This window comes from Chiloscyllium punctatum, chromosome 9 (genome assembly GCF_047496795.1).
Source record: "Chiloscyllium punctatum isolate Juve2018m chromosome 9, sChiPun1.3, whole genome shotgun sequence".
Lineage (NCBI taxonomy): Eukaryota > Metazoa > Chordata > Chondrichthyes > Orectolobiformes > Hemiscylliidae > Chiloscyllium > Chiloscyllium punctatum.
In genome coordinates, this window is record NC_092747.1 from 22757302 (window position 1) to 22784338 (window position 27037).

At 41.8% G+C, this 27037-nt stretch overlaps 1 protein-coding gene across 2 annotated transcripts in view; it reads right to left on the minus strand.

Annotated features, from left to right (window-relative positions):
• The window catches only part of cnga3a (cyclic nucleotide gated channel subunit alpha 3a), a 57204-nt gene extending 33318 nt beyond the window's left edge, over positions 1-23886 (minus strand). The window contains exons 1-3 of one of the 2 annotated variants that reach the window (XM_072577004.1): positions 23319-23886; positions 6635-6776; positions 566-682 (exon numbers count right to left, since the gene is read on the minus strand). In XM_072577004.1, the coding sequence (XP_072433105.1) occupies positions 566-682; positions 6635-6735 (218 nt within the window). In that variant the 5' untranslated portion in view covers positions 6736-6776; positions 23319-23886. The remainder of the gene's footprint in view (positions 1-565; positions 683-6634; positions 6777-23318) is intronic. The other variant, XM_072577005.1, reaches the window with a different exon arrangement.
• Between the last annotated feature and the right edge of the window lie 3151 nt (positions 23887-27037).

The window sequence follows — 27037 nt, forward strand, 5'->3', positions numbered from 1 at the left end:
ATGGTCAATTCACCTGGCCTGCACATCTTTGGACTGTGGGAGGAAACCCACGCAGACACAGGGAGAATGTGCAAACTCCACACAGACAGTTGTCCAAGGCTGGAATCAAACCCAGGTCCCTGGTGCCCTGGTGCTGCAAGATTGCAGTGCTAACCACTGAACCATTGTGCTGCCCCATTCTGCTTAATTATCATTGGCAGAGCCATTGTCCATAAAAAGACCATAGGCATTCCTCTCCATTAGAGAGAGAGATTGTTTCATAACTTCAGGGTCAGCATTCACAGTGAGTGTGGGGCAAGGCAAGGCCAGGAAGCAGGTCCTATCATAGCCAGTATAGGTGTATTAGAATGTGTAGCAACCAGGTTGATAAATATATAATAGGTACATAGAAATCTGGTAGTTAAAAGAATTGAATTAATCTTACATATTCATTTTAGTTAATTGGAGCACAAAAGGAGATCATCTTCATTATGCTGGTTTAAGCCTCATTCAAATGCTTGCTGTACACAATCCAATTTAACCTGTTTCATCTTACCAGAGCGGTCTTTCCAGATGGTGACAATACCTGGCTAAAGCTCCTCTGCCTGTGAAAGAGCTCCGGCGGGATTCAGGCTGTCCTTTGGTCTCCATAGAGGTCACTCCCTGCAGTTCAGAAGATGTGTCCTCACACAGTGAATGAGTCCTAAGTGGAAAGCCAATCAATCACAGGTCAGGCCTTTCCGACATGCTGCACAAATTCAAAGTATAACTGATAAGATTTTTCTCTTTTCTGTCACATCACATTTCCTCAAAGAAAAATGAAATGTTGAACCAGCCACAAATTGACTTTAAGCTAAAAGTGTCTTAAAATGCCATTCGGAGTTCAGAACAATGAGCTTTAAACATGATATCGAGTTCAGAACAACGAAGTTAAGATTAGATTGACTTAGCCAATAGACAATAGGTGCAGGAGTAGGCCATTCTGCCCTTCGAGCCTGCACCACCATTCATTATGATCATGGCTGATCATCTTTAATCAGTATCCTCTTCCTGCCTTATCTCCATAACCCTTGATTCCACTATTCTTGAGAGCTCTATCCAACTCTTTCTTAAACAAATCCAGAGACTGGGCCTCCACTGCCTTCTGGGGCAGAGCATTCCACACACCCACCACTCTCTGGGTGAAGAAGTTTCTCCTCATCTCTGTCCTAAATGGCCTACCCCTTATTTTTAAGCTGTGTCCTCTGGTTTGGGAGTCACCCATCAGCGGAAACATGTTTCCTGCCTCCAGAGTGTCCAATCCTTTAATAATCTTATACATCTCAATCAGATCCCCTCTCAGTCTTCTAAACTCAAGGGTATACAAGCCCAGTCACTCCAATCTTTCAACATAAGATAGTCCCGCCATTCCAGGAATTGACCTCGTGAACCTACGCTACAGTTCCTCAATAGCCAAAATGTCTTTTCTCAAATTTGGAGACCAGAACTGCACACAATATTCCAGGTGCAGTCTCACCAGGGCCCTGTACCGCTGCAGAAGAACCTCTTTGCTTCTATACTCAATCCCTCTTGTTATGAAGGCCAGCATGCTATTAGCCTTCTTCACTACCTGCTGTACCTGCAGGCTTGATCTGTTGTTTCATCGGAAACCATTTACAACATTTAAAACTGAATGGTTAGGGCTGACTGGGTTCAATTACAGCACTTTTGTTGGTTATCATCATGACACATGAATGTATAAGACATAATATCAATAACCTTCCCTCCATCATAAGGTCAGAAGGGGGATGTTTGTCAGTGAACAGACAATGGTGAGCATCATTCGCAACTCCTTAAGTACTGAAGCAATCCATGTTCAAATGCAACAAGATCTGGACAATATCCAGGCTTGACCTGACAAGTGGCAAATAACATTCACGCCATACAAATGCCAGACAATGACCATCACTAATAAGAGACAATCTAACTGAGAATGTGTATAGAGTATAAGTAGGCAGAGAAAGAATTAAGTCCTGAGTTTTGTGAAACAAGAGGTCCAGCTGAGCAGGACTCAAATCAGATAAGAACTTACAGTTAACAATGGGGTGCTGGAGGCAAGGGTAATGGGTTAACAAGGTGGAAAAGCAGCCATTACGTACAGCTATTTAACAATATTGGAAACATTCAGTACGCAAGGTCAGCTAACAAGGAGAAAAGTATCCATTGTATGAATCCATTTAACAAGGTTAAGAACATTCATTGTATAACAGTAATAACAGTCTCTGTTATTGATACTCATTAATTGTAATTGTTACCCAATTAATATGTATGTTGCCTTATCTGGATGCTCTTCCCTGTAAAATGGCTATATAGTTCATTGAGAAACTGCTGTACCCCCCCAGAGAAGACCGAGAGCTCATGTCTCTGTGCACATGGGTAATCATTCTCTCCCCCTCCAGGGCCCGGAATAAAGATGAAGGGGATAAAACTATACTGTGTCTCTGAGCATTTTACTTTGACTGAGAGGGGGAAACAAGATAACATAACAACTGCCCCTTGACATTCAATGGTGTCATCACCACTGAATCCTCCACGAACAAACATCCTTGGATTACCACTGACCAGAAACTCAATAGAGGCAGTTTTAAAACGAAGAAATTGCGAGTAACTCAAGTTAAACATCACACACCTAAACACACACACCAAGCCCCTGCTACCACATTTTGATAAATTCGTGGAATAAGGTACCAGCCACAGCTTTTGAAAGAAACTGTGTAAGGAAGAACAATAGGATGATGTGTTTCTAATCGAGAAGAGGTATGTTGACCATGTCATTGAGCAAACTGATTAGACGTAAGGGCCATTTCCTGTAAATCAAAATCCTTACATAGTATTTAATTTAAAAGACTAAATAAAGAACGCTTGAACAACAAAACATGCAGAACTATTACTGTTTGGCAAATTACATAAAATTTATTGTTGAGGTTGATATATTTTCCTGTTGGCTTACTGTACACTGTCAAAACTGACAGTTCCCATACACAGACCCTGGGCTTAATTGTCCACTTGAACTCCAATATACCTAGTAACCAATGCTGTTGATTCTAAACTGGGCTGACAAATGGCAATCTCAGTGGGAGGCTGAATCGTAGAGACATAACAATCATAGTGATGCACATTCTCCCCGTGTCTGCATGGGTTTCCTCCCACAATCCAAAGATGAGCAGGTTAGGTGAATTGGCTGTGCTAAATTGTCCGTAGTGTTCAGGTATGTGCAGGTTATGGGCATTAGTCAGAGGTAAATGTAGAGTAATAGGGTAAGGGATGAGTCTGAGTGGGTTACTCTTCAGAGGGTCGGTGTGGACGTGTTGGGCCAAATGGCCTGTTTCCATACTGTGGGGATTATTTGAATAAAACAACCTAAATTAATCTGGTCCCATTTGCCAGCACTTGGCCCATAACTCTTTCAATCCTTTGTATTCATAGTCATAGACATGTACAGCATGGAATGGTCCAATTCATCCATACCGACCAGATATCCTAAATTAATCCAATCCCGTTTGCCAGCACTTAACCCATATCCCTCTAAACCCTTCCCATTCACAAACCCATCCAGATGTCTTTTAAATGTTATAATTGTACCAGCCTCCACCACTTCCTCTCACAGCTCATTCCACACACACACCATACTGTGAAAAAATTGCCCCTTAGTCCATTTTAAATCTTTACCCTCTCATCCTAAACTTGTGGCCTCTCGTTCTGGACTTCCCAACCCAGGGAAAAGAGCTTGTCTACTCACCCTTTCCATGTCTCTCATGATTTTATAAACTTCTATAAGTCGCCCCTCAGCCTCTGACGCTCTAGGGAAAACAGTCCCAGCCTATTCAGCCTCTCCTCAATGCTCAAACCCTTCAATGCTGGTAACATTTTTGTGAATCTTTAGTGAACCCTTTCAAGTTTCACAACATCCTTCCTAGAGGAGGGAGACCAGAATTGCACGCAATATTTCAAAAGTGTTCTAACCAGCCGCAACATGACCTCTTGTACTCAATGCTCTGACCAATACAGCAAAACATACTAAACGCCTTCTTCACTATCCTATCTACCTGCGACTCCACTTTCAAGGAACTATAAACCTGCACTCCAAGGTTTCCTTGTTCAGCAATACTTCCCAGGACCTTACCATTAAGTGTATAAGTTTTGCCTTTCGAAAATGCAGCACCTCACATTTATCTAATTTAAACTATCTACCACTCCTCAGCCCATTGGCCCATCTGATCAAGATCCTGTTGTAATCTGAAGTAACCTTCTTCGCTGTCCACTACACCTCCAATTTTTTACGCATGTAATCCAATTTTGTAGTCATCCAGATGCCTTTTAAATGTTGTATTGTAATAGCCTCAGTGTTTATAATGTCTAGATTTATTGTTAGAAGGTAAGCTTTTGGATTAATTATATTTTTTATTCATAATCTTTGACTTTGTAACCTCTTTCTTTATCTGGGATGATATTCTGACAGTAACATTTCCATAATATGTCACTGTTGCCCCATATCAGCAGACTCCCAGGTCACCCCTCATGTCTCCAACACTCCAATACAGCTCAAGTATGTACACACGTACCTCCAATATTTTACCCATCCAGGTGTATTTTAAATGTTGTAATAGTAGCAGCTTCCACCATTTCCTCTGTCAGCTCATTACATACACATACCACCCTCTGCATGAAAAAGCTGCCCCTTAGATCCTTTCAAATCTTTCCCCTCTTACCTTAACCCTATGCTCTCTAGTTTAGAACTTCCCTACCCCAGGGAACTTCCCTACCTTGGCTGTTCATCTTATCCATGTCCCTCACGATTTATAAACTGCTGTAAGGTCAGTTCTAGTCTCCCAGCTATAGGAAAGATATTGTGAAATTTAAAAGGATTCAGAAAATATTTAAAAAGACATTGCCAGGGTTGGAGGGTTTGAGCGATAGGGAGAGGCTGAGTGGGCTGGAAGTATTTTCCCTGGAATGTCGGAGGGCATGAGGTGATCTAGGAGTCTGCTGATATGCCAACAGTGACAAGTTATGGAAATGTTCTAGTCAAAATATCATCTCAGCTAAAGTAAGAGGTTACAATGTCAAATGATTGTGAATATAACTCTTAAAAATATAAAATTAATCCAAAAGCTTACTTTGACAATAAATCCAGACATTATAATCACTACTACTATCGTGTTTCCATAGGATTTTTATTAGCTCCTAAGAACACTCAAGTAGATCATTTTGCTCCTCAGACCTGCTTCATAATTCAGTGAGATGACAGCTTGTCTGAGATTGAATTCCACGAACCTGCCTTTGCCCCATCTCTCTTCATGCCTATGGTTAATAATATGTAACAAACTCAGACTTAAAATTAACAATTAAACAGGCCAATTTCACAAAAGAGTTCCCTGCTTGTGTCGATATATTTACTAATTTCCCTCCTGAAAAGTCTGACACTAATTTCTAGACTGTGCCTCCTAGTCCTAAAGTCTCCAACCAGCAAAAATAACCATTTACACTATTGGTTCCCCTTAATTTCTTGAAACTTAGAAGGTTAAATTTGACTTGTTCAAAATTTCAGGGACCACAACCCCAGTTTTTGTAATCTCTCCTTATAATTTAGCCCATTGAATTCTAAAAGGAGAAGTGAGTGGTGATGCAGGCTTCTTTGTGTTCTCAGGTGTATTTCCGCATAGCACTCTAGTTCAAATCTAACCCCACATATCACAATATGGCCGGATCATTTTGTTAATGTCAGCACTGGTACATAGCCTTGTGGGTACTTCCTTATATTAGAAGAAATCACCCAACATGTTTCTTACAATAGCTAAAATAGCAACACAAGTCACTTAAACGATGGATATTCTATTGTTCCTTAATCAGCTTTCCCCAAACCCTGAAGCCATTAACTGAACTGTGATGGACTTAATATTAATTTTACTTTTTTATTATTATTATCCATGATTTCTGTCAGTAATATTAGCACCGTGGTGTGGTAATTTATGAAACTTTTCACTGTACTTTTCATGTAAAAATACACATGACAGTAAATTTCTATTCTGGTGTTCGAAACCAATTGCAACCAGCTTTGTGCAGTTACACGGACCTTGTCATTTATTTTCCATTTACAAAAAGGCAAAGTCAATTCATGACAAGTCATATTAGAACAGCCAAAGAAACTTTCTAATAAAGGTGATTTTGTAATGTGCATTGCCTTAATGTGTAAAAAAAAGGTTACGTGATACTTACAGTCATTTAGATTAGATTAGATTCTCTACAGTGTGGAAACAGGCCCTTCGGCCCAACAAGTCCACACTGCCTCTCCGAAGAGAGACCCATCCAAACCCATTCCCCTACCCTATTTTTACCCCTGACTAACGCACCTAACACTGGACAATTTAGCATGGGCAATTCACCTGACCTGCACATCTTTGGATTGTGGGAGGAAACTGGAGCACCTGGAGGAAACCCACACAGACACGGAGAATGTGCAAACTCCACAAAGACAGGTGGGAATCGAGCCCAGGGCCCTGGTGCTGTGAGGCCAACGTGCCACCCCTATGTATCTATATATTCTTCCAAACAAGGCCATCAAATTTACAGTGGCATGGAAATGTTGAACATTGGAAGTCCAACAGGTTTTCTGTACCTGCTGTTGCCATTTTCTATTCTCTCGAGCTCATCGTCGTTATTCCTGACCGAGAGTCTGTGAACCCGTGGGTATGACTGGTGGGTGCTGATTGTAGCCATCTGTTACTGCCTTTCACATCCAACCTGACGTTGATCAGCACCTGTTAAAGAGATGGAGCAACCATCAAACCAAAGTAACTGCTGGACTGTCATAACAGGAAATACCACTTGTATTTTCCAACAAAATCGAACTGATAACAAGAAGACATTTGATATTGTACAAGCACATTTGCAAAAACTATTTTTTTCCTAGTTTTCATCCCAAACCCTCTCTTGGGTTGCCTCAGCTGGGGGATGGAAGAGCAGTCAGAAAACCAGCTCCCAGGTTGGTAGTGGTCGTGTTGACGTCATTGTCATTTTCATCTTCTGACCCACGTCCCATTATTTTCTCTGAGTCAAGAAAAGTCTCAAAAGATTTTACACTGCATGTCCTCAGGGCACTTATGCAAATCAAGGATGGATGCTAAGTTAGTCAATGTTTCAGGCATAAGCCCTTCATCAGGAATATATCAGGGCTTATGCCTGAAACATCAATTTTCCTGCTCCTCGGATGCTGCCTGACTGACCGTGCTTTTCCAGCACCACACACTTCAACTCTGATCTCCAGCATCTGCAGTCCTCACTTTCTCCTGGATGCTAAGTTAGTCACAATGTCCAGTTTATCCCCGAAAAGACAGTTGTAACCATGTTAACTTTTGACATTACCTTCAGGGTGCACTGCAATACTCACCCAGGCTTTTTTCAGTGCCTTGCAAAAGTCCTCTGTTGCCAAGGTCAAGGGGAAAAGACATGGGAACAGCATCATCTGCCTTTTATTTTCCCTTTCAGGTCACACACACCATCGGACTTAAAATATATTTCTGTTCCTTCACTGTCTGAGTCAAAACCCTAGTACCCCTGACCCAACAGTACTGTGGGTGTACTTACATCCCAAGAACTGGGTTACTTACATCCCAAAGGATTCAGGAAGCCAAGTCACCGCCACGTTTTCAAGGAGATTAGGAATGGGCCATAAATAAATACCACATTCCACGAATGAATAAAAAAAATGCTTTTTGGAATACATGCACAAAATGTCTACTGTGTTTGGTTTTAGTTCATTGATAACACACAGTCAATGATTATCAGTTTACCAGCGTGTTCAGAATCTGATAAATTCCTGATTGTTATACCATCATAATTAAATTAGCACTGCCATTGCAATGACTGTTCCAAAGAGTTCATCAATGAAAAGGCTATCTGCACAACATCTCTCCAAAAACTGCTCATTCCCAGCTTTCCAGGTAATGCAAACTACCTGCCCTGAAGATCCTCATAAGGATGTCCTTCAGTATAATCCTCACCAGTGGGAGTGTTCTTCATTTACATAGGTATGCAGGCACCAGAGCCAACATTGTCACATCCCCACACAATTGGAAAATACACTTGCTACTGCAGAAAGAGTAGTTCAGAATCCCTCTTCCCCTCACGCAGTCACAGAACCCAAATTAAAGAGTCGATTAAGATTTTTTTTTTGAAATGATATCTTTCTTTAGGGGGTTCAGGCTAGATTAGATTACATTACAGTGTGGAAACAGGACCTTCGGCCCAACAAGTCCACACTGACCCGCCGAAGAGCAACCCACCCATACCCCTACATTTACCCCTTACCTAACACTAGGGGCAATTTAGCATGGCCAATTCACCTAACCTGCACATCTTTCGGACTGTGGGAGGAAACCTGAGCACCCGGAGGAAACCCACGCAGACATGGGGAGAACGTGCAAACTCCATACAGTCAGTCGCCTGAGGCGGGAATTGAACGCGGGTCTCTGGCGCTGTGAGGCAACAGTGCTAACCACTGTGCCACCGTGTCGCCCATTATTTACTATCAATATTGTCACCAACACACCATTCAAGCCATCATCTTAATTGTGTACCAGCCTCCAAGTCAGGATTAAATAAAGGAAAGAGGCATCCTGACATAGGAGATCTGCACCTTTTCTTTGCTTTCCCTATCTGACTTCCCTGATAATTGCTTGGCTATTCAGTCCCTGACATGGGGAGCAGGATAAACCCTGAAACAACAGAGATTGAAGGCAACCATGTCATTGATGTTTTGCAGTGGGTTGTCCTTCCCAGTATTATAACAGCAGATTTGTATAATACACAACAATTTTATTGGTGCAGCTAGTTCTACAGAGAATGCAAGATGGTGTGAATAGGAAAAACATTACAACTCTAAATTTCTTGTATACAGGGCACTAAGAAAAATTAACTGATCAGTGACCCCACTTACAGGTTCTGAAGCACAATATCACCTACTCTATACAGGGTGACCATTATGACAAGATAAGTGTTCTTGTAATGGACAACAATGGAAATATTGTACTAAGTCAGCAAACAATGAAAATTTATGGCATAAAATGATTTAAGTTTGAAAATCTCTGCAATAACCGAAGGTAGAATACATTCAATGTATATGTGCAGTTGGTACAGATGATATAAGCACAGAACAACAGTGTCATGAATTATTTCTCATTCACTCCAACACACAGAGTAGGTATTTCCTAATTATTCATCTTCTAATTGACTTGTTCTCTGAGACAGTCCCTGTCCTTTTTGCCCAGAACTGAATGTCTCTGCCTGACCTGATGTGCTCTTCCAGCACCACACTCTCGGCTCTAATCTCCAGCATTTACAGTCCTCACTTTCACCCTGATGAAGTCTGAAGCCTACTGCTTGTAAGAAGATTCAAAGCCTCAAGCAATGTTCTTCAGTTCTCTGGGGCAACACATTAACACGTCAACATTTCTCTGAAATGTACCTGTATCCTTTAATAATCATGCCAAAAAATTCTATGCCTTTTAATTCTTGACAGGTGCCAGCCAATGATCAGTTTCCTCCAAGTCAGAAAGTTTCAGGTTCAAGCCCCTCTCTAGGACTCAAGTGCAAAACGCAAAGCTGACATTCAAATGCAGGACTGAGAGGGTGCTGCATGGTCAGAAATGTTATCTTTCAGATGGAATGTTAAAATGAGGTCCTGTCTGTGATCTCAAGTGAATGTCAACTACCCCTAAGACACTATTTCAAAATACGTATCCCTCAATGTCACAAAAAAAACAGGTTCTGCGGTCATTATCACATTGCTGTTTGTGGGAGCTTGCTGTGTAAAAATTGGCATTTGTCTTTCCTACATCATAACACTTCAAAAATCACTAACTGGCTGCAAAGCACTTTGGGGTATTCTGTCCTGAAAGGGTCTTCATACCTCCAGGTAGACAAGAATTAGTTGAACAAATGTGAAGAATGAGAAGGAGAAATCTATTTTATTCCAATTATTTATGGAGTAGACTTTTGATTAGTAGTATGTGAAACATTAATTTCTATTTAATGTTTTCTGCCCAGGCTGTAAATTCATTCTTTCCAAGATAGACAATAATATGAGCACTTAGCTCAGTCAAATGACTGCACGATAATCAACATAAGACTATAGTTTCATCTGGACAACCATTATGAGAGCTGAGCAAAATGTCCAATTGTGGACACAAAGGCCTCCTGGTTTGAGTGGGATTGATGCAAAAGTGTGATTGACTATCTTTTAAATAGTGTTAGGCAGATGCATGCCAGACAAGAAATTTTGATATTATTCAACAAGGAAGACAATCCATTTCAGAAATCCTTGATAATTTATGCTAGAAATAGACATTGTTTTGAATTATTGAGCATTTACTAAGAATGCCACTGCATAAATGAAGTATGGCTTTACAGTAACAAATGTTGCCAGATGTTTGCTTACTGAGGCCTCGACTTGCACACAAGTGCTTGTTACTTAAAACCCCAGATGGCAGCATAGTTGGTATATTTTGATAAACGTAGGAACTGGAGTAGACAATTCAACCCCTCAAGCCTGTTCCACCATTCAATGAGCTCATGGCTGATCTGTGGCCTAACTCCATCATCCTGCCCTTGTCTAATTCGCCTTAACTCCTTTGCTTAACAAATATTTATCTATCTCAGATTTTAAATTAACAACTGATCCTGCATTCACTGCCATTTGTGGAATAGAGTTGCAAACATCTACCACCCTTTAGGTTAGATTCCCTACAATGTGGAAACAAGCCCTTTGGCCCAACAAGTCCACACCGACTCTCCGAAGAATAACCCCCCAGACCCATTTCCCTCTGACTATTGCACCTAACACTACGGGCAATTTAGCATGGCCAATCCACTTAATCTGCACATCTTTGGACTGTGGGAGGAAACCAGAGCACCCGGAGGAAACCCACGCAGAGCCAGGAAGAATGTGCAAACTCCACACAGTCAGTCACCCAAGGCTGGAATCAAACCCAGGTCCCTAGTACTGTGAGGCTGCAGTGCTAACCACTAAGCCACCGTCACCCCTTTGTGTACAGAAATACTTCCTAACATCGCTCCTGAATGGTCTGGCCCTAATTGTCAAATTATGCCCTTTGTTCTAGAATTCCCAATCAATGGAAGTAGTTTAACTTTACCTACCCTATCATTTCCTTGAAGATTTCAATCAGATCACCACTTAACCTTCTAATCTTGAGAGAAAACAGGTCTAGTTTATATAATCTCTCCTCACAATTTAACCTTTGAAGTCCAGGTATCATTCTTGTAAACCTCGGTTGTGATCTCTCCAAGGACATTGTATCCTTGCAAGATCAAACTATTAGTTAGAATATTGATTAAATCCTTTTGCTTTACTTTATAATCATGTCCATCTGTTTTAAACTGTGAGTTCAGGACGCCTTATCTGGTTCTAAAGTGTTTGCTCAGTGATGGAATTGTATTAACATTAATAAAAACAGCCATTATCAGAAGATGCTTCAATGAAATTGTCCCACTTTGCATGTCATTTCAGGTCAATCAGCCGGTTAAAAATGGTTCTTTCTCCAACTGAATTTCCTCTAGAATGTCGTCAATAAAAAAAGTGTTGAAATAAAATTGCCAACATTAAACACACAAAATAAGCAAGAAAAGCTGCACAATTAGGATATGGAACAATAGAGCACAGGAAGGGAGGCCTCAGCCCATGATGTTGTGCTGAATACGACATCAAATTAAACTAATCCCTTCTGCCTGCCCTTGGTCCATATCCCTTGCTTATTCATGTGCTTAACTAAAAATGCCTTAAACACTTCTATTGTACATTGTGCTTCTACCACAACCCCTGTATGTTCCAGGCACTCCACAGTCTGTGTAAAAAACATGCCCCTCACATCTCCTTTGAACTTACCCCACTTAAATGCAAGCCCTCTAGTATTATTCATCTCAACTCTGGGAAAACAATTCCTTTATTCCTGATGAAGGACTTTTGCCCGAAACGTTGATTTCGCTGCTCGTTGGATGCTGCCTGAACTGCTGTGCTCTTCCAGCACCACTAATCCAGTATTTGATTTTCAGCATCTGCAGTCCTAAACAATTCTGACTGTCAACCCTATCTATGCCTCTCATAATTTTATAAACATCTATCAGGTCTCCCTGAAATTGTTCACCTTAATTGGGGTCTTTTGTCATTTTTACAGCTAAAAGGTGCCACTAAATTATTTACATGTGACAACACTGAAGGTTTCTAAATACCATGCCCAAGATTAAGGTGCAGAATTGCAGTTTGTGTGCAAAGTAGATCAATCAATTACTATACACTCAGCCAGTCAATTCCATTGTGTATGACAGGATTGGATATCAGGCAACAGTGACAATGGATGGTTGTTGCTGTAACAGCCCCTTTGCAATACATTTCAAGACAAAGTCAAGTTAACCAAGAGTAGGAATAAATGTAACTTCTGTCTGCTAAGATTGAAACAGAAAGTGCAATTGTCTTTTCCCTGACTTAAGTCCTTATTGAGCCTTTCTTTTCATAGCAAGTGTTCAGGCAGCTCTTTAGTGAATGACTCACACCAAACTTGGACACGAGAGATGAACGCTATGCTCAGCCTGTGTGCAAGAGGAGTTGAGGCCTGGGGAATATCAGCTATGATCTTGTTGAATGGTGGGGCAGGTTGGAGGGGTTGAATCACCTACTCCTACCCCTGTTTGTTATGTTCTTATGTCATGATTACAACAAGGATAAGGCGAGTATTTATTTCCTCAAGTGAATCGCCAAAACAGATTATCTGGGCATTATCATATTACTGTTTTTGGGAGCTTCTTGGGCTTACATTGGCAGCAGTTTCTGACATTACAGCCATCACTACACTTCATTTGCTGTGAAGCATTTAGGAAGTGAAAAAGTGAAACAGAAATTCAAGTCCTTTCTTGCAAATTGACATTAAGGGGAATGTCAATATTGTCAGAAACTAATCAAATTTACGCCTATTTAAGTAAGATTTGAAGCTGGGTAACTTGCCTGACCACAAATAGTGAATTACAAATGAAAAGAAAAACACAAAGGAAGTAGCCAAATGTTTTATAGATTGTTTTTGTTAGATTTAAGCATTTCTAACCACCTTGAGACAACATTTTTGACTCTAGTTGTAAAGTAAGCATTGCTCCTAGATATATTCCATTCATATTTTAAAATTTATTCAACCCGTAGTGAATGATACATTGCAGAATTTATTTTGAATACATTCTACGATGGTACAATTATTATTATGCTATATACATTTACTTTGACACTTTAATTACCAGAATAATCATGAGGCTCTAGAGCTCGAAATAACAATATTATAAAGGTAACAGTAAAACATTTTCACCTTCAATATAAATAATTGAGCTATGGAACATTTCCATCATGCCATTAACATTGAAAAATCTGTCAGCATGTGGCGTCAACATTGACCAGAAACTCACTGGGTCAGACACAGAAATGTAATGGCTGCTACAGCAGGTCAGAGACTGAGTATTCTAAGGTGGTTGGTCACTTCCTGATTGTTCTTTTCCCCACCTTCAAGGCACACGTCAGCAACGTGATGGGATACTCTTTACTGACCTGGTTTAGTGCAGCAATAGCATGAATGAAGCAACACTCTGGCACAACGCATTCCAGGACAAAGCAGTTGAATTGTTTGGGACCCCACCCACCACCATAAGCCTTTATCTCTTCCACCAATAGACATCTACAGTGTGCAATACCTACAAGATGCTTGACAGCACCTTCCGAACTGTACCTTCAACTATCTGCCAGGAAAAGAACTGTAGATGCATGTGAACACCATTGTTACCTTCCAAGCTGCATAACAATCCTATACATATACTGGACACATCTTACATTCCTTCACTTTAGCTGATGCATGATCCTAGATCCCACTAATGTAGGAAAACATTCCAAGGTATTTCATGGCAGCAAACAAAACTTGACAGTGAATCACAAAAGCAGTGAATCTGCACAGTTACTGCCTTTGCTGTTTGAGTTCATGTATCTCATGGACATGGACATCGGAGTGTGAGTAGGAAAAGTTAACAACAGCAAAATTCACAGTTGACCTTGGAGGAATCTATGTGGGAGAGCTCACAGCACAGGAACAAATTTGTAAGTGTAACCTTCCTGTAAGTCTACAGTAGTGCTGAGTGGGCTCTTTCTTGATTATATGTTTTATTGAGATATGTCTCTTGATTGAATTTTAAAAATATAAACCATAAATACAAAGTTAGCCTGGAGCATTAATATTTAGAGCAAAAAGACAGTGCTATTTTCTGGATCTGTCGATTGTGAAGGAGCAAAGATGGCCTTTAGTAAAGTGATATGCTCTTCCTGTTGTATGTGGGAGTTTAGGGAGAGTTTCCATGTTATTGATGATTATGTCTGCAGGATGTGTGTTTGGTGCGAATCCAATCAGATTGCATGGTTCGGTTGGAGCAACAGTTAAAGGCAATAAGGAGTTTGCAAGAGCTAAGGGGTGTGGTGGATGACAGTTAGAGGAAGGGAGCAAAGTTGCAGATACAGTCAGGTAGATGTGCTAACTCTAGGAAAGGCAGGAGGGGTAGGCAGGTAGTGCAGGAGTCTTCTGTGACTATCCCCATTTCAAACAAGTTTACTGTTTTGAAAAATGTAGGGGGTGATGGATTCTCAGGGGGACGTAACACGAACAGCCAAGTTTCTAGTATTGAGACTGGCTCTAATGCACTGAGGGGTACATCTGGTTCCAAGAGATCGATCGTGTTAGGGGACTCTCTATCAGAGGCACAGACAGATGTTTCTGTGGCAAGCACCAAAAAAGCAGAATGCTGTGTTGCCCCCCTCGTGCCAGGATCAAGGATATCTCAGACAGGGTGCAGAATGTTCTCAAAGGGGAGAGGGCCCAGCAGGAGGTCATTGTACACATTGGAACTAACGACATAGGTAGGGAAAAGGATGAGATTCTGAAGGGAGGATATAGGGAAGTTAGACAGGAATTTAAAAAGGAGGTCCTCGAGTGTAGTAATATCTTCCGGTGCTACGAGTTAGTGAGGGTAGGAATAGGAAGATAGAACAGATGAATATGTAGCTGAGGAGCTGGTGCAGGGGAGAAGGTTTCACATTTTTGATTTATTGGAATCTCTTCTAGGATAGAAGTATTATGTCCAAGAAGCGGACATAAATTGCACCTGAATTGGAAGGGGACTAATATACTGGCAAAGAAATTTGCTAGAGCTGCTCGGGAGGATTTAAACTAGTACAGTGGTGGGTGGGGGAGCAGGGTGGAGGGAGAACCCAGGGAGATAGTGAGGAAAGAGATCGATCTGAGACTGGTACAATTGGGAAAAGGAGCGAATCAAACAATCAGGGCAGGCAGGAACAAAGCAGAGAACAAGATAGGACTGATTAATTAAACTGCATTTACTTCTATGCAAGAGGCCTAACAGGGAAGGCAGATGAACTCAGGGCATGGTTAGGAACATGGGACTGGGATATCATAGCAATTACAGAAACATGGCTCAGGGATGGACAGGACTGACAGCTAATGTTCCAGGATACAAATGTTATAAGAAAGATAGAAAAGGGGGCAAGGCAGGAGGGGGAGTGGAGATTTTGACAAAAGATAGCATTACAGCTGTGCTGAGAGAGGATATTCCCTGAAATACATCCAGGGAAGTTATTTAGGTGGAACTGAGAAATAAAAAAAGAGATGATAACCTTATTGGGATTGTATTACAGACCCCCTAATAGTCAGAGGGAAACTGAGAAACAAATTTGTAAGGAGATCTCAGTTATCTGTAAGAATATTAGGGAGGTTATGGTAGGGGATTTTAACTTTCCAAACATAGACTGAGACTGCCACAGTGTTAAGGGTTTAGACAGAGAGGAACTTGTTAAATGTGTACAAGAAAATCTTCTGATTCAGTATGTGAATGTACCTACCAGAGAAGGTGCAGAACTTGATCTCCTCTTGGGAAATAAGGCTGGGCTGATGACTGAGGTATCAATGGGGGAGCACTTTGGGGCCAGCGACTATAATTCTATGCGTTTCTAAATGGTGATGGAAAAGGATAGACTGGATCTAAAGGTTGAAGTTCTAAATTGGAGGAAGACTAATTTTGACTGTATTAGGCAAGAACTTTCAAAAGCTGACTGGGAGCAGATGTTCACAGGTAAAGGAACAGCTGGAAAATGGGAAGCCTTCAGAAATGAGATAACAAGAATCCAAGACACAGTATATTCCTGTTTGGATGAAAGGAAAAGCTGGTAGATGTAGGGAATGCTGGATAACTAGAGGAATTGAGGTTTTGGTTAAGAAAAAGATGGAAGCATATGTCAGGTATAGACAGGATAGATCAAATGAATTCTGAGAAGAGTATAAAGGCAATAGGATTATACTTACGAGGAAATGCAGGAGGGCTGAAAGGGGACATGAGATAGCTTTCCCAAATAGGGTTAAGGAGAATCCAAATGGATTTTACAAATGCATTAAGGATAAAAGGGTAACTAGGGAGAGGATAGGGCCCCTCAAAGATCAGCAAGGTAGCCTATATGTGGAACCACAGGAGATGGGGGAGATACTAAACAAGTATTTTGTATCAGTGTTTACAGTGGAGAAGGACTTGTAAGATATAGAATGTGGGGAAATAGAGGGTGACATCTTGAAAAATGTCCATACTACAGAGGAGGAGGTGCTGGATGTCTTGAAACACAAAGGTGGATAAATCCCCAAGTGTACCCTGGAACTCTATGAGAAGCTAGGGAAGTGATTGCTGGATCCCTTCCTGAGATATTTGTATCATCGCTAGTCACAGATGAAGTGCCGAAAGCTAGGAGGTTGGCTAATGTGGTACCACTATAGAAGAAAGGTGGTAAGGACAAGCCAGGGAGTTATAGACCTGTGAGCCTGACATTGGTAGTCGGCAAGTTTAGATTAGATTAGATTACATTACAGTGTGGAAACAGGCCCTTTGGCCCAACAAGTCCACACCGACCCGCCGAAGCGCAAACCACCCATACCCCTACATTTACCCCTTACCTAACACTACGGACAATTTAGCATGGCCAATTCACCTGACCTGCACATCTTTGGACTGTGGGAGGAAACCGGAGCACCCAGAGGAAACCCACGCAGACGCGGGGAGAATGTGCAAACTCCACACAGTCAGTCGCCTGAGGTGGGAAATGAACCAGGGTCTCTGGCGCTGTGAGGCAGCAGTGCTAACCACTGTGCCACTGTGCTACCCAAGTTGTTGGAGGGAATCCTGAGGGACAGAATTTACCTATATTTGGAAAGGCAAAGACTGATTAGGGATAGTTAGCATGGCTTTGTGTCTCATGAAATCATATCTCACAAACTTGATTGAGTTTTTTGAAGAGGTAATAAAGAATATTGATGAGGGCAGAGTGGTAGACACGATCTACAGAGGAGCCTTGATTATCCAGCATTTGATAATCTGAATTTCAGATTATCCAGACAAAATCGCAGGGTTCCAATGTTTGTTAAACCGTGTTATCTGGCATTCAATTATCTGAACATTCAATTATCCAAGCATTTGACTGTCCAAACCAAATACTCCCTGCCCAAAGCACTCGGAAAATCGAAGTTCCTCAATATATGTACTTCAGTAATGCGGTCGACAAGGTTCCTTATGGGAGTCAGGTTAACAAGGTTAGATCTCATGGAATACAGGGAGAACTAGCAATTTGGATAGAGAACTGGCTCGAATGCAGAAGACAGAGGGTGGTGGTGGAAGATTGTTTTTTCAGACTGGAGGCCTGTGACCAGTGGTGTGCCACAAGGATCAGTGCTGGGTCCACTGCTTTTCATCAATTATATAAATGATTTGGATGTGCACATAGGAGGTATTGTTAGTAAGTTTGCACATGGCATCAAAATTGGTGGTGTAGTGGACAGCGAAGAAGGTTACCTCAGAGTACAACGGGATCTTGAGCAGATGGGCCAATGGGCTGAGGAGTGGTAGATGGAGTTGAATTCAGATTAATGCGAGGTGCTGCACTTTGGAAAAGCAAGTCTGAGCAAGACTTATACACTTAATGGTAAGGTCCTATGGAATGTTGCTGAACAAAGAGACCTTGGAGTGCAGGTTCATTGCTCCTTGAAAGTGGAGCCACAGGTAGATAGGATAGTGAAGAAGGTGTTTGGTATGCTTTCCTTTATTGGTCAGCACATTGATTATTGGATATCGGAGGTCATGTTGCGGCTGCACAGGATATTGGTTAGGCCACTTTTGGAATATTTCACACAATTCTGGTCTCCTTCCTATCAGAAGGATGTCGTGAAACTTGAAAGGGTTCAGAAAAGATTTACAAGGATGTTGCCAGGTTTGGAGGATTTGAGCTACAGGGAGTGGCTGAATAGGCTGGCGTGGTTTTCCCTGGAGCATTAGAGGGTGAGGTTTATAAAATCATGAAGGGCATGGATAGGATAAATGACAAGGTCTTTTCCCTGGAGTGGGTGAGCCCAAAACTAGGGGGATAGGTTTAGGGTGAGAGCAGAAAGATACAAAAGAGATGTGTGGGGCACCTTATCATACAGAGGGTTGTGCGTGTACGGAATGAGATGCAGAGGAAGTGGTGGAGGCAAGTACAATTACAGCATTTAAAAGGCATCTGGATGGATATATGAATAGGAAAGATTTAGAGGGATTCGGGCCAAGTGCTGGCAAATGGGACTAGATTACTTTAGGATATCTGGTCAGCATGGACGAGTTGGACCGAAGGGTCTGTTTCTGTGCTGTACACCCCTATGACTCTCAAGCACCACAACAGGAAATCACAGGCTTGGTCAAAAAGATGGGATTTTATGAAACAAATGAAGGGAGGAAATAAAGAGGTACAGAGGCAAACAGGTGTATGGAAGGAATTCCAAATCTTAGAGACTAAGCAGTTAAAGGCACGGCCACCAATGATGCAGCAAACAAAACTGCAAAAGAATCCAGAATTGGAGGAGTCCAAAGATTTTTGTGGATTCTGGAGGCAAGGTCATGGAGGGACATGCAGCTGAGAAAATTGAATGTTAACCTGAGAGATTGGTGAGTGGGTGTTCAGTGATAGGGGAAGAAGGTGCCTGTTTCCTCTTCTACATTTTTTGTCCATAAGAAATTATTTTTACTCTAGGGAAAGCAGCTAATTATTTGGTGAGTATCTGGTAAGTAGTTACAATCTATTCTGTTCTCAAGTTTTAAAGAAATTAACAATAAAGTAAAAAGATTGCATGACAAACAATGTAAGTCAATAATATATTTAAGTAATTGAAATTGATTAAGAATGCAGAATGGATTGTGCAACAAAGTTGCAGAATGAGGAAGCTATAGATACCATGGTGATCCAGGGCAAACACTTCTGAAGTAAGTGTTTGTGGCTCAAGGAACTTTGGCTCAGGGTCAATAAGATGGAAGCTGATTTGCAATTTTTGACACATATCAGGGAAGGTGAAAGGTACCAAGATCTTTCGTACCAGGAGGCAAGATAGGTTACAATCTAAAAGAAGATCTTACATGCAAAAGAACTATGCAGTTAGTGGTAGAGGCTGAAACCTGGAAACAGTGCAACAGAATGACAGGATCAGAAAGCTAACTTAACTGAAGTTCATCAGATTTTGTCAACTTTCTAAGGTACCAATACATCAAAACATCACATGATAGACCAACATTAAAAAGTCATCAAATTACTTAGATGCTAGAACACACTTCTCCAGATGTGCACTTCAGAAACAATACCAATAGAAACAATGTCCAATAATAAACACCAATGCAAAGTTTGTAATAAAAAACTGACATTGCCAGAGAATGTGTAAATGTCCAAAACGATTGTTGGAATAACAGAACTAATAATGCTTACTTAGCATTATTAGTTAACATGTCAGTTAAAATGTTAATATCTTTGAAAGAAAGTCCAGAATATCAAGACATTCATTCTTAGAACATATACCTTTACATGATGATACACAATCTTTGAAAGGTGTGAGTTGACAATTCCTAGAGGCACTAGTGGTTCATCTGTACCAGATATTATACATAGAGTTTAATGATCATCTAACTGATTTCATACTTGACACTGCAGTGAACATTCTGGTATTATTTTAAAAGTCCCATGAAGAAGAAAATGAAACTACAACCATCTGACAGAGAACTGCTTGGCACAGGCAAATGCAACTTAAAATCAAGAGATTACTCTGCATAGTTTAACACAGAGACCAATACTATGTTGGACAGGTGTAGGTCAACAGAAACCAACATTTCTCACTACTTAGCAAAACAGCATACTTTTGTTCTTAAAATACTGCAGTATACTGAAGAATATGAACCAGCACTGAAGACAAATACCAACGACCAACACAGTTTTGTTCAACAAAGGACAATGTCATAGGTCTGAAAAAAATGTTCACTGAACCCCTGAGAAAATATGCAGCACTCACAATTAGAGTCGAAGAGAGTGGTGCTGGAAAAGCACTGCCAGTCAGGCAACATCCGAGGAGCAGGAGAATCGACGTTTTGGGCATAAGCCCTTCATCAGGAATGAGGCTTGTGGGCTGACAGATAAATGGGAGGGGGAGGGGCTTGGGGGAAGGTAGCTGAGAATGCAATAGGTAGATGAAGGGGGGGGTGTGAAAGTGATTGGTCAGAGAGGAGGGTGGAGCAGATAGGTGGGAAGGAAGATGGACAGGTAGGACCATTCAAGAGGGAAGTTGGAAGGTTGAGACTGGGATAAGGTGGGGGAACTCATGAAATCGACATTGATCCTGTGTGGTTGGAGGGTCCCAAGGCGAAAGATGAGGTGTTCTTCCTCCAAGCATCGGTTGGTTAGGGTTTGGAGATGGAGGAGGCCCAGGACCTGCATGTCCTTGGCAGAATGGGAGGGGGAGTTAAAGTGTTCAGCCACAGGGCAGTGGGGTTGGTTAGAGTGGGTGTCCCAGAGATGTTCTCTGAAATGATTCACAAGTCGGTGTCCTGACTCCCCAATATAGAGGCGACCACATCGGGTGCAATGGACACAGTAGATGATGTGTGTGGAAGTACAGGTACATTTCTGTTGGATGTGGAAAGATCCTTTGGGGCCTTGGGTGGAGGTGAGGAGGGAGGTGTGGATGCAGGTTTTGCACTTCTTGCAGTGGCAAGGAAAGATACCAAGAGGGAAGGATGGGTTGGTAGGGAGCATGGACCTGATAAGGGAGTCATGGAGGAAATGGTCTCTCTGAAATGCAAATATATCTTTGATGGTGGGGTCTGTTTGTAGGTGGCGGAACACACGATTAGTTACATCCGTAATTTTCACAACTGAGAGATCAGAAGACACAACTGATTTCACGGGTATAAAATTATTTTCCAATTGCGCATAATCTTCAAAATCTGATCATTTAATACTCTTGGCACCACAACACCATGAATTAGTAGTAGACTCTTGATACAGTCAATTCAGCCCTTTACGAGAAGCAGTACCAAGACAGCATAGTAACTGTCCATGGCTGAATTTGAAGAAACGACAATGCTATCGGAAAGCATTAGTACAAGAACGGAAAGATCACACACGAGTTTACCTCATGAAGCTTTAAAAAACAGGATTTCTTCTTTCAGAAACACAAATATGTTCTCTAACAAGCAAACCAAATATTGGTCAAGGGGAACAAATTGTTCAACAGAGACATTCAGGAAATGAAGTGCACCTGGATACATCAGACGTTCGACCAACAAAGTCATCAGCTATTTGTAAAGTCAGAGGAGGTGTGGTAAAGCCAGACCTGCGTTATTTATTGAAATAGTTATACAAAAAATGAATAACCAGAATAAAGCTTGGGGAAGTTATTATATAAGGCAGTCAGTGCCTGAAAGGGTTAACTGGCATCATGAGCTAGGTTCTGTCTACTGAGATATAAAGAACAGTGACCAAGCGAGCAACAGCCATATCCCGTGGATAAATAAATAAAACTAACTTGAAGTGCTGTGACCTACACGGCTACTAATCAACGAATTAGAAAGTCGGATTGGTTGTTTTCAGTTGGCACAGAAGACCGAATGGCCTCCTTATGTGTCATACATGCCTTTATTTGGAAGGAAACAGGAGCGGGAATCGGCCATTCGGTCCACCACATGACCTTGACTTATAGTGACAATGAAAACATTACCTTAGAGGACCTAGCTATTATGCAGTTTCGGGGGTAGAGAGGTAGTGAATTTAATCGCTGATGATGGATTTTGTTTTAAAGAGTAGCAATTATTTTTGATAAGACTGTGTAATTACTCCAGGCGATAAACTATAAACAAACCCTAGTTTTCCTGTCGAATTGAAGAGACTGGGGACAGGATGCATGTATCCCTGAAGTGCTTTGTTATCAATTCTCATCCACCTTCACCCTGAGATCTTTCGCCATGGTTACTGGACGTGTAACCATGACGATCCGACTAGACGAAGGTAAGAATGACTGTTTCCTACCGGCCAGCTACACTCGGAATGGAAAATACATAGGACCACTCGCGATCACCCTGCTCCAGCAACATGTCAATTGGATCTTCCAGGATAAATCATTTCTCAATTTCTTCCAGACAACTTTGTTGCGGGATCAAGTTGACCAGAAAAAGAAATAAATGGGAAGCCTCTCTCGGCTGGGCTCAGAGTCTCCCCGGACGGAGGGGTCGCGGATACACATGGCTTTAGGATTAGTGTTAACACCCTCCCCGCAGTTCGCGGGAATGAGCGAGGCGGATAGATCAACGCACCTCGCAGCTTGACAAAGCGGAGCCTAACCAGCAGTAACTTCGGGGATGGAATAATGGGATGGAAAGGCATTATAAACGTGGGAAAGGGGAATTAAGAGTTTGAGCAAATGTTTACAACTCATTCCCCAGTTTGCTGCCCTTTTCACACCCTCCTCCCCTCAACATTTAGGGCATCACGGTGGCTCAGTGGTCAGCACTGCTGCCTCACAGTGCTCGGGACCTGGGTTCAATCCCAGCCTCGGGCGATTGTCTGTGTGGAGTTTGCACATTGGATTCTGTGGCATTCCTCCCCACAATCCAAAAAATGTGCGGGTTAGGTGGATTATAAATGGGAATTACAGGGAAAGGGCGAGTCTGGGTGAGATGCTCTTCGGAGAGCTAGTGTGGACTTGTTGGGCCGAATGGTCTGTTTCCGCACTGTTGGGATTCTGAAGGGCAAGGAGATGCCGAGTGCTGGAAAAGTCTGTTTTAAAAAGCTGTGAAACTCACAGCGTTTATTCCCCTCTCACACACATAAATCACTGGCTCAGTGCACACACACACACATACACTCTCCTTACCTTGTGTCGTGAGTTTCCTTGTCTCCTCTTGTTATGATGAGTCCCACCCTGGGGACTCTTGTCTCCCCTCAGCCGGACTTGTGATGCAGATTCCTATCCTCTCGGTTCGGGTTTTTAATTGCTTTCCCTGGTCCCGGGAGGTGTTGACGAACCCTTGCTGTGACTGACCGCTTTTCTCTCACAAATCAACCCCATGTCTCCAGTTTCAATCAAAGGGCGCCAACTTCATCCAGCACGATCCACGTCAAAACGTGAGAGACAATAAAAGACTCTATAAGACTTTCTCCGCGGCTTTTCTTTTGTTTTGGGGGCGGGAGTCGAGAGATGAAACGACGAGTGTTTTGTCATCTGATCAGGCTGATTATTACCTCTAACTCTGAACGTCACCTAGACCATCTGTTTAATATGCATCAAGCTTCGGGACAGACTGGAATCGAGAGGTTGTGGGGGTGTGGGGAGGAGGGCAGCCAGTCTTGCTGCAGCCGGAGAGACTGCATTGATGTGTACACATTTCACCCACCACCTCCCAACCTTTCAGCCCTCCACATCCCTCTCCCCCACATCTCTCCCCGTGTTCCCTTTCCTGACCGAATGTTCAACGTCTTCCACCCAAGTCGCCTTTTCTTGTGGACTCTCTGACCAGCCGCGCCGGCGGAACGGAATTATTTCTCAGCTCACTCACCATTGCATTGACTTATCCACCCTCGCGTCCCGCATTTGACCCTAGAATGTCAGGGTTCACGTGTTAAGGGGGGTGGGGGGGAGGTTGAATGTGTTATTTATTAATGTCACTGCATCTAGACGGGTCTGTGAGTGTCGGTTTTCATGGACTAAGATTGACCGTCTGCATTCCAGTATGAATCAGAAAAGTGGGGCAGATAATGGTCCTTTTTAAACTGGAGAGGGGACTAAACATACAAACGGTGCTGCCTAAGAGTGTATCAGACATGAAGTATCAACACTATTTCTCTCTTCACAGACTTCATACAGTCAAAGAGCTGTACAGCACGGAAAGAGACCCTTCGGTCCAACTCATCCATGCAGACCAGATATCCTAAATTAATCTAGTTCCATTTGCCAGCATTTGACTCATATCCCTGTAAACCTTTCCTATTCATGTACCCATCTAGATACCTTTTAGTGTTGTAATTGTACCAGGCTCCACCACTTTCTCTGGCAGCTCATTCCATACACACACCACTATCCAAGTGAATAAGTTGCCCCTTCAGTCCCTTTTATATCTTTCATCTCTCACTTTAAACCTATGCCGCCTAGTTTTGGAATCCCCTACCCCTGGTAGAAGACTTTGTCTATTTACCATATCCATGCACCTCATGATTTTAAAGACCTCTACAAAGTCACCCTCTCAGCCTCTACGCTCCAGGGAAAATAGACCCAGCCTGTTCAGCCTCTCCACAGAGTTCAAACCCTCCAACCCTGGCAACATCCTTGTAAACCTTTTCTGAACCCTTTCAAGTTTCGCAACGTCCTTCCCAAAGCAGGGAGGCCACAATTGAATGCAGTATTCCAAAAGTGGCCTAACCAATGTCCTGTACAGCCACAACATGAGCTCCCAACTCCTAAACTCAATGCACTGACCAATAAAGGCAAGCATACCAAACACCTTCACTATCTTATCTACCTGGGACTCCATTTTCAACGAACTGTGAACCTGTACTCCAAGGTCTCTGTTCAGCAACAGTCCCCAGGAATGGGTTGTGAGCAAATTATTTGTCAAGCTGACTTAAATAACATTTCAAAATTAACACGCTTTGGGACAAACTAATGTATTTTCCCGTAAAAAATTCAGTTGTCAGGTTTGTGTTTAGAAATTGTTTTTAATAATGCATTGTAATTTTTGATTGACAGATTATAAGATGCATAGAATCCCATCAATGAGAATGCAGGCCATTTAGCCCATTGAGTCTACACCAACCCCCCTGAAGAGCATCCCATCCTGTCCCCATAACCCTGCGTATACCACAACTAAATCATCGAGCCTGCTCATCCCTGGACACACTTGGCAATTTAGCATGGTTAATCCACCTAACCTGCCCATCTCTGGACAATGGGATGAAACCGGAGCACCCAGCGGAAACCTACACAGACATGGGGAGAATGTGCAAACTCCACACAGTCACCCAAGGCTGGAATCAAACATGGGTCCATGGCACTGTGAAGCAGCAGTGCTAACCACTGAGCCATCTTCTCATCCCTACTTCAGGTTACAGGCAGAGTCTAATCAAGCAGGAATAGAGTATAATCAGGCACAGAGACAGAACTGTTGGGAAATCAGCAGCAGTTATTTAACAATGTTAATTTCACATTATTGGCTGCCTGCACTTCTAAAGCCACAAATTATCCATCAGCATATGAAGGCTAATGGCTTGAAATTATATTATGTCATATTTACACAAATTTTCTTTCCACTTTTTATGTAATTTTAATGTGGATGAATTAATATGTTCATTAAACTAGCAATATAATTTTATGGGAACATGTTAATGAAATATATCAATCATTTTAACCCATAAACATTATAATTTCAGCAAAGCAAGGGACAAGGCAGGATAACAATACACAAATAATCAAAACATAACTGAGCTAATAAGTAAGCTTCATAATAATTAATAGAAATAAATATCTCAATCAAAACAGGAAATTATATTATTTCTTTTTTAATTTAAAGCAATTTGTTTTCTGCTAATTCCAGGACATTTTAAAGCCATTAACACATATGAAATGGCAGGCTGCATCATATTAGTTATCTGAACCAACAAGTACTGTCAACATTGAAATTAAAACTGTAACACTTCTGTTTACCCTGTTTTCCACAGTTACTCAGTCCATTATGATCTGAACTGATGATAGTTCTGATGACTGTGATCCCAAAATAATATTTAGCTGATAGATCACATATTTATTTTATGTGGTTGTCATTCACAGAAATATAGGCTTACACAAGGTCAAATATTTCTTTTAACAATCAAATAGATGTTTATTACTCAAAAGGGAAATAATAAAATGAAACCATCCAAGCTTTCTAAATATAGCAGATAGTTTGATGGATCTTGAAACACACAGCAAAACAAAGTCTTATTTATTCCCAATTCCAGAACTGGCTCAAAGGTAGAAGACAGAGGGTGGTGGTGGAGGGATGCTTTTCAGACTGGAGGCCTGTGACCAGTGTTGTGTCACAAGGATCGATGCTAGATCCACCAGTTTTCATTGTTTTTATAAATGACTTGGATGTTAACATAGGAGGTATAGTTAGCAAGTTTGCAGATGACACCAAAATTGGAGGTGTAATGGATAGTGAAGAAGGTTACCTCAGAGTACAACAGGATATTGATCAGGTGTACCAATGGGCTGAGGGATGGCCGATAGAGTTTAAGTTAGATAAGTGTGACATGTTGCATTTTGGAAAATCAGGGCAGGACTTACACATTTAATGGTAAGGTCCTGGGAAGTCTTGCTGACCAAAGAGACCTTGGAATGTAGATTCATAATTCCTTGACAGTGGAGTCACAGGTAGATAGGATAGTGAAGAAGGCGTTTGGTATGCTTTCCTTTATTGGTCAGAGTACTGAGTACAGGAGTTGGGAGGTCATGTTGCGGCTGTACAGGACAGTGGTTAGGTCACTTTTGGAATATTGCGTGCAATTCTAGTCTCCTTCCTATTGGAAAGATGTTGTGAGACCTGAAAGGGTTCAGAAAAG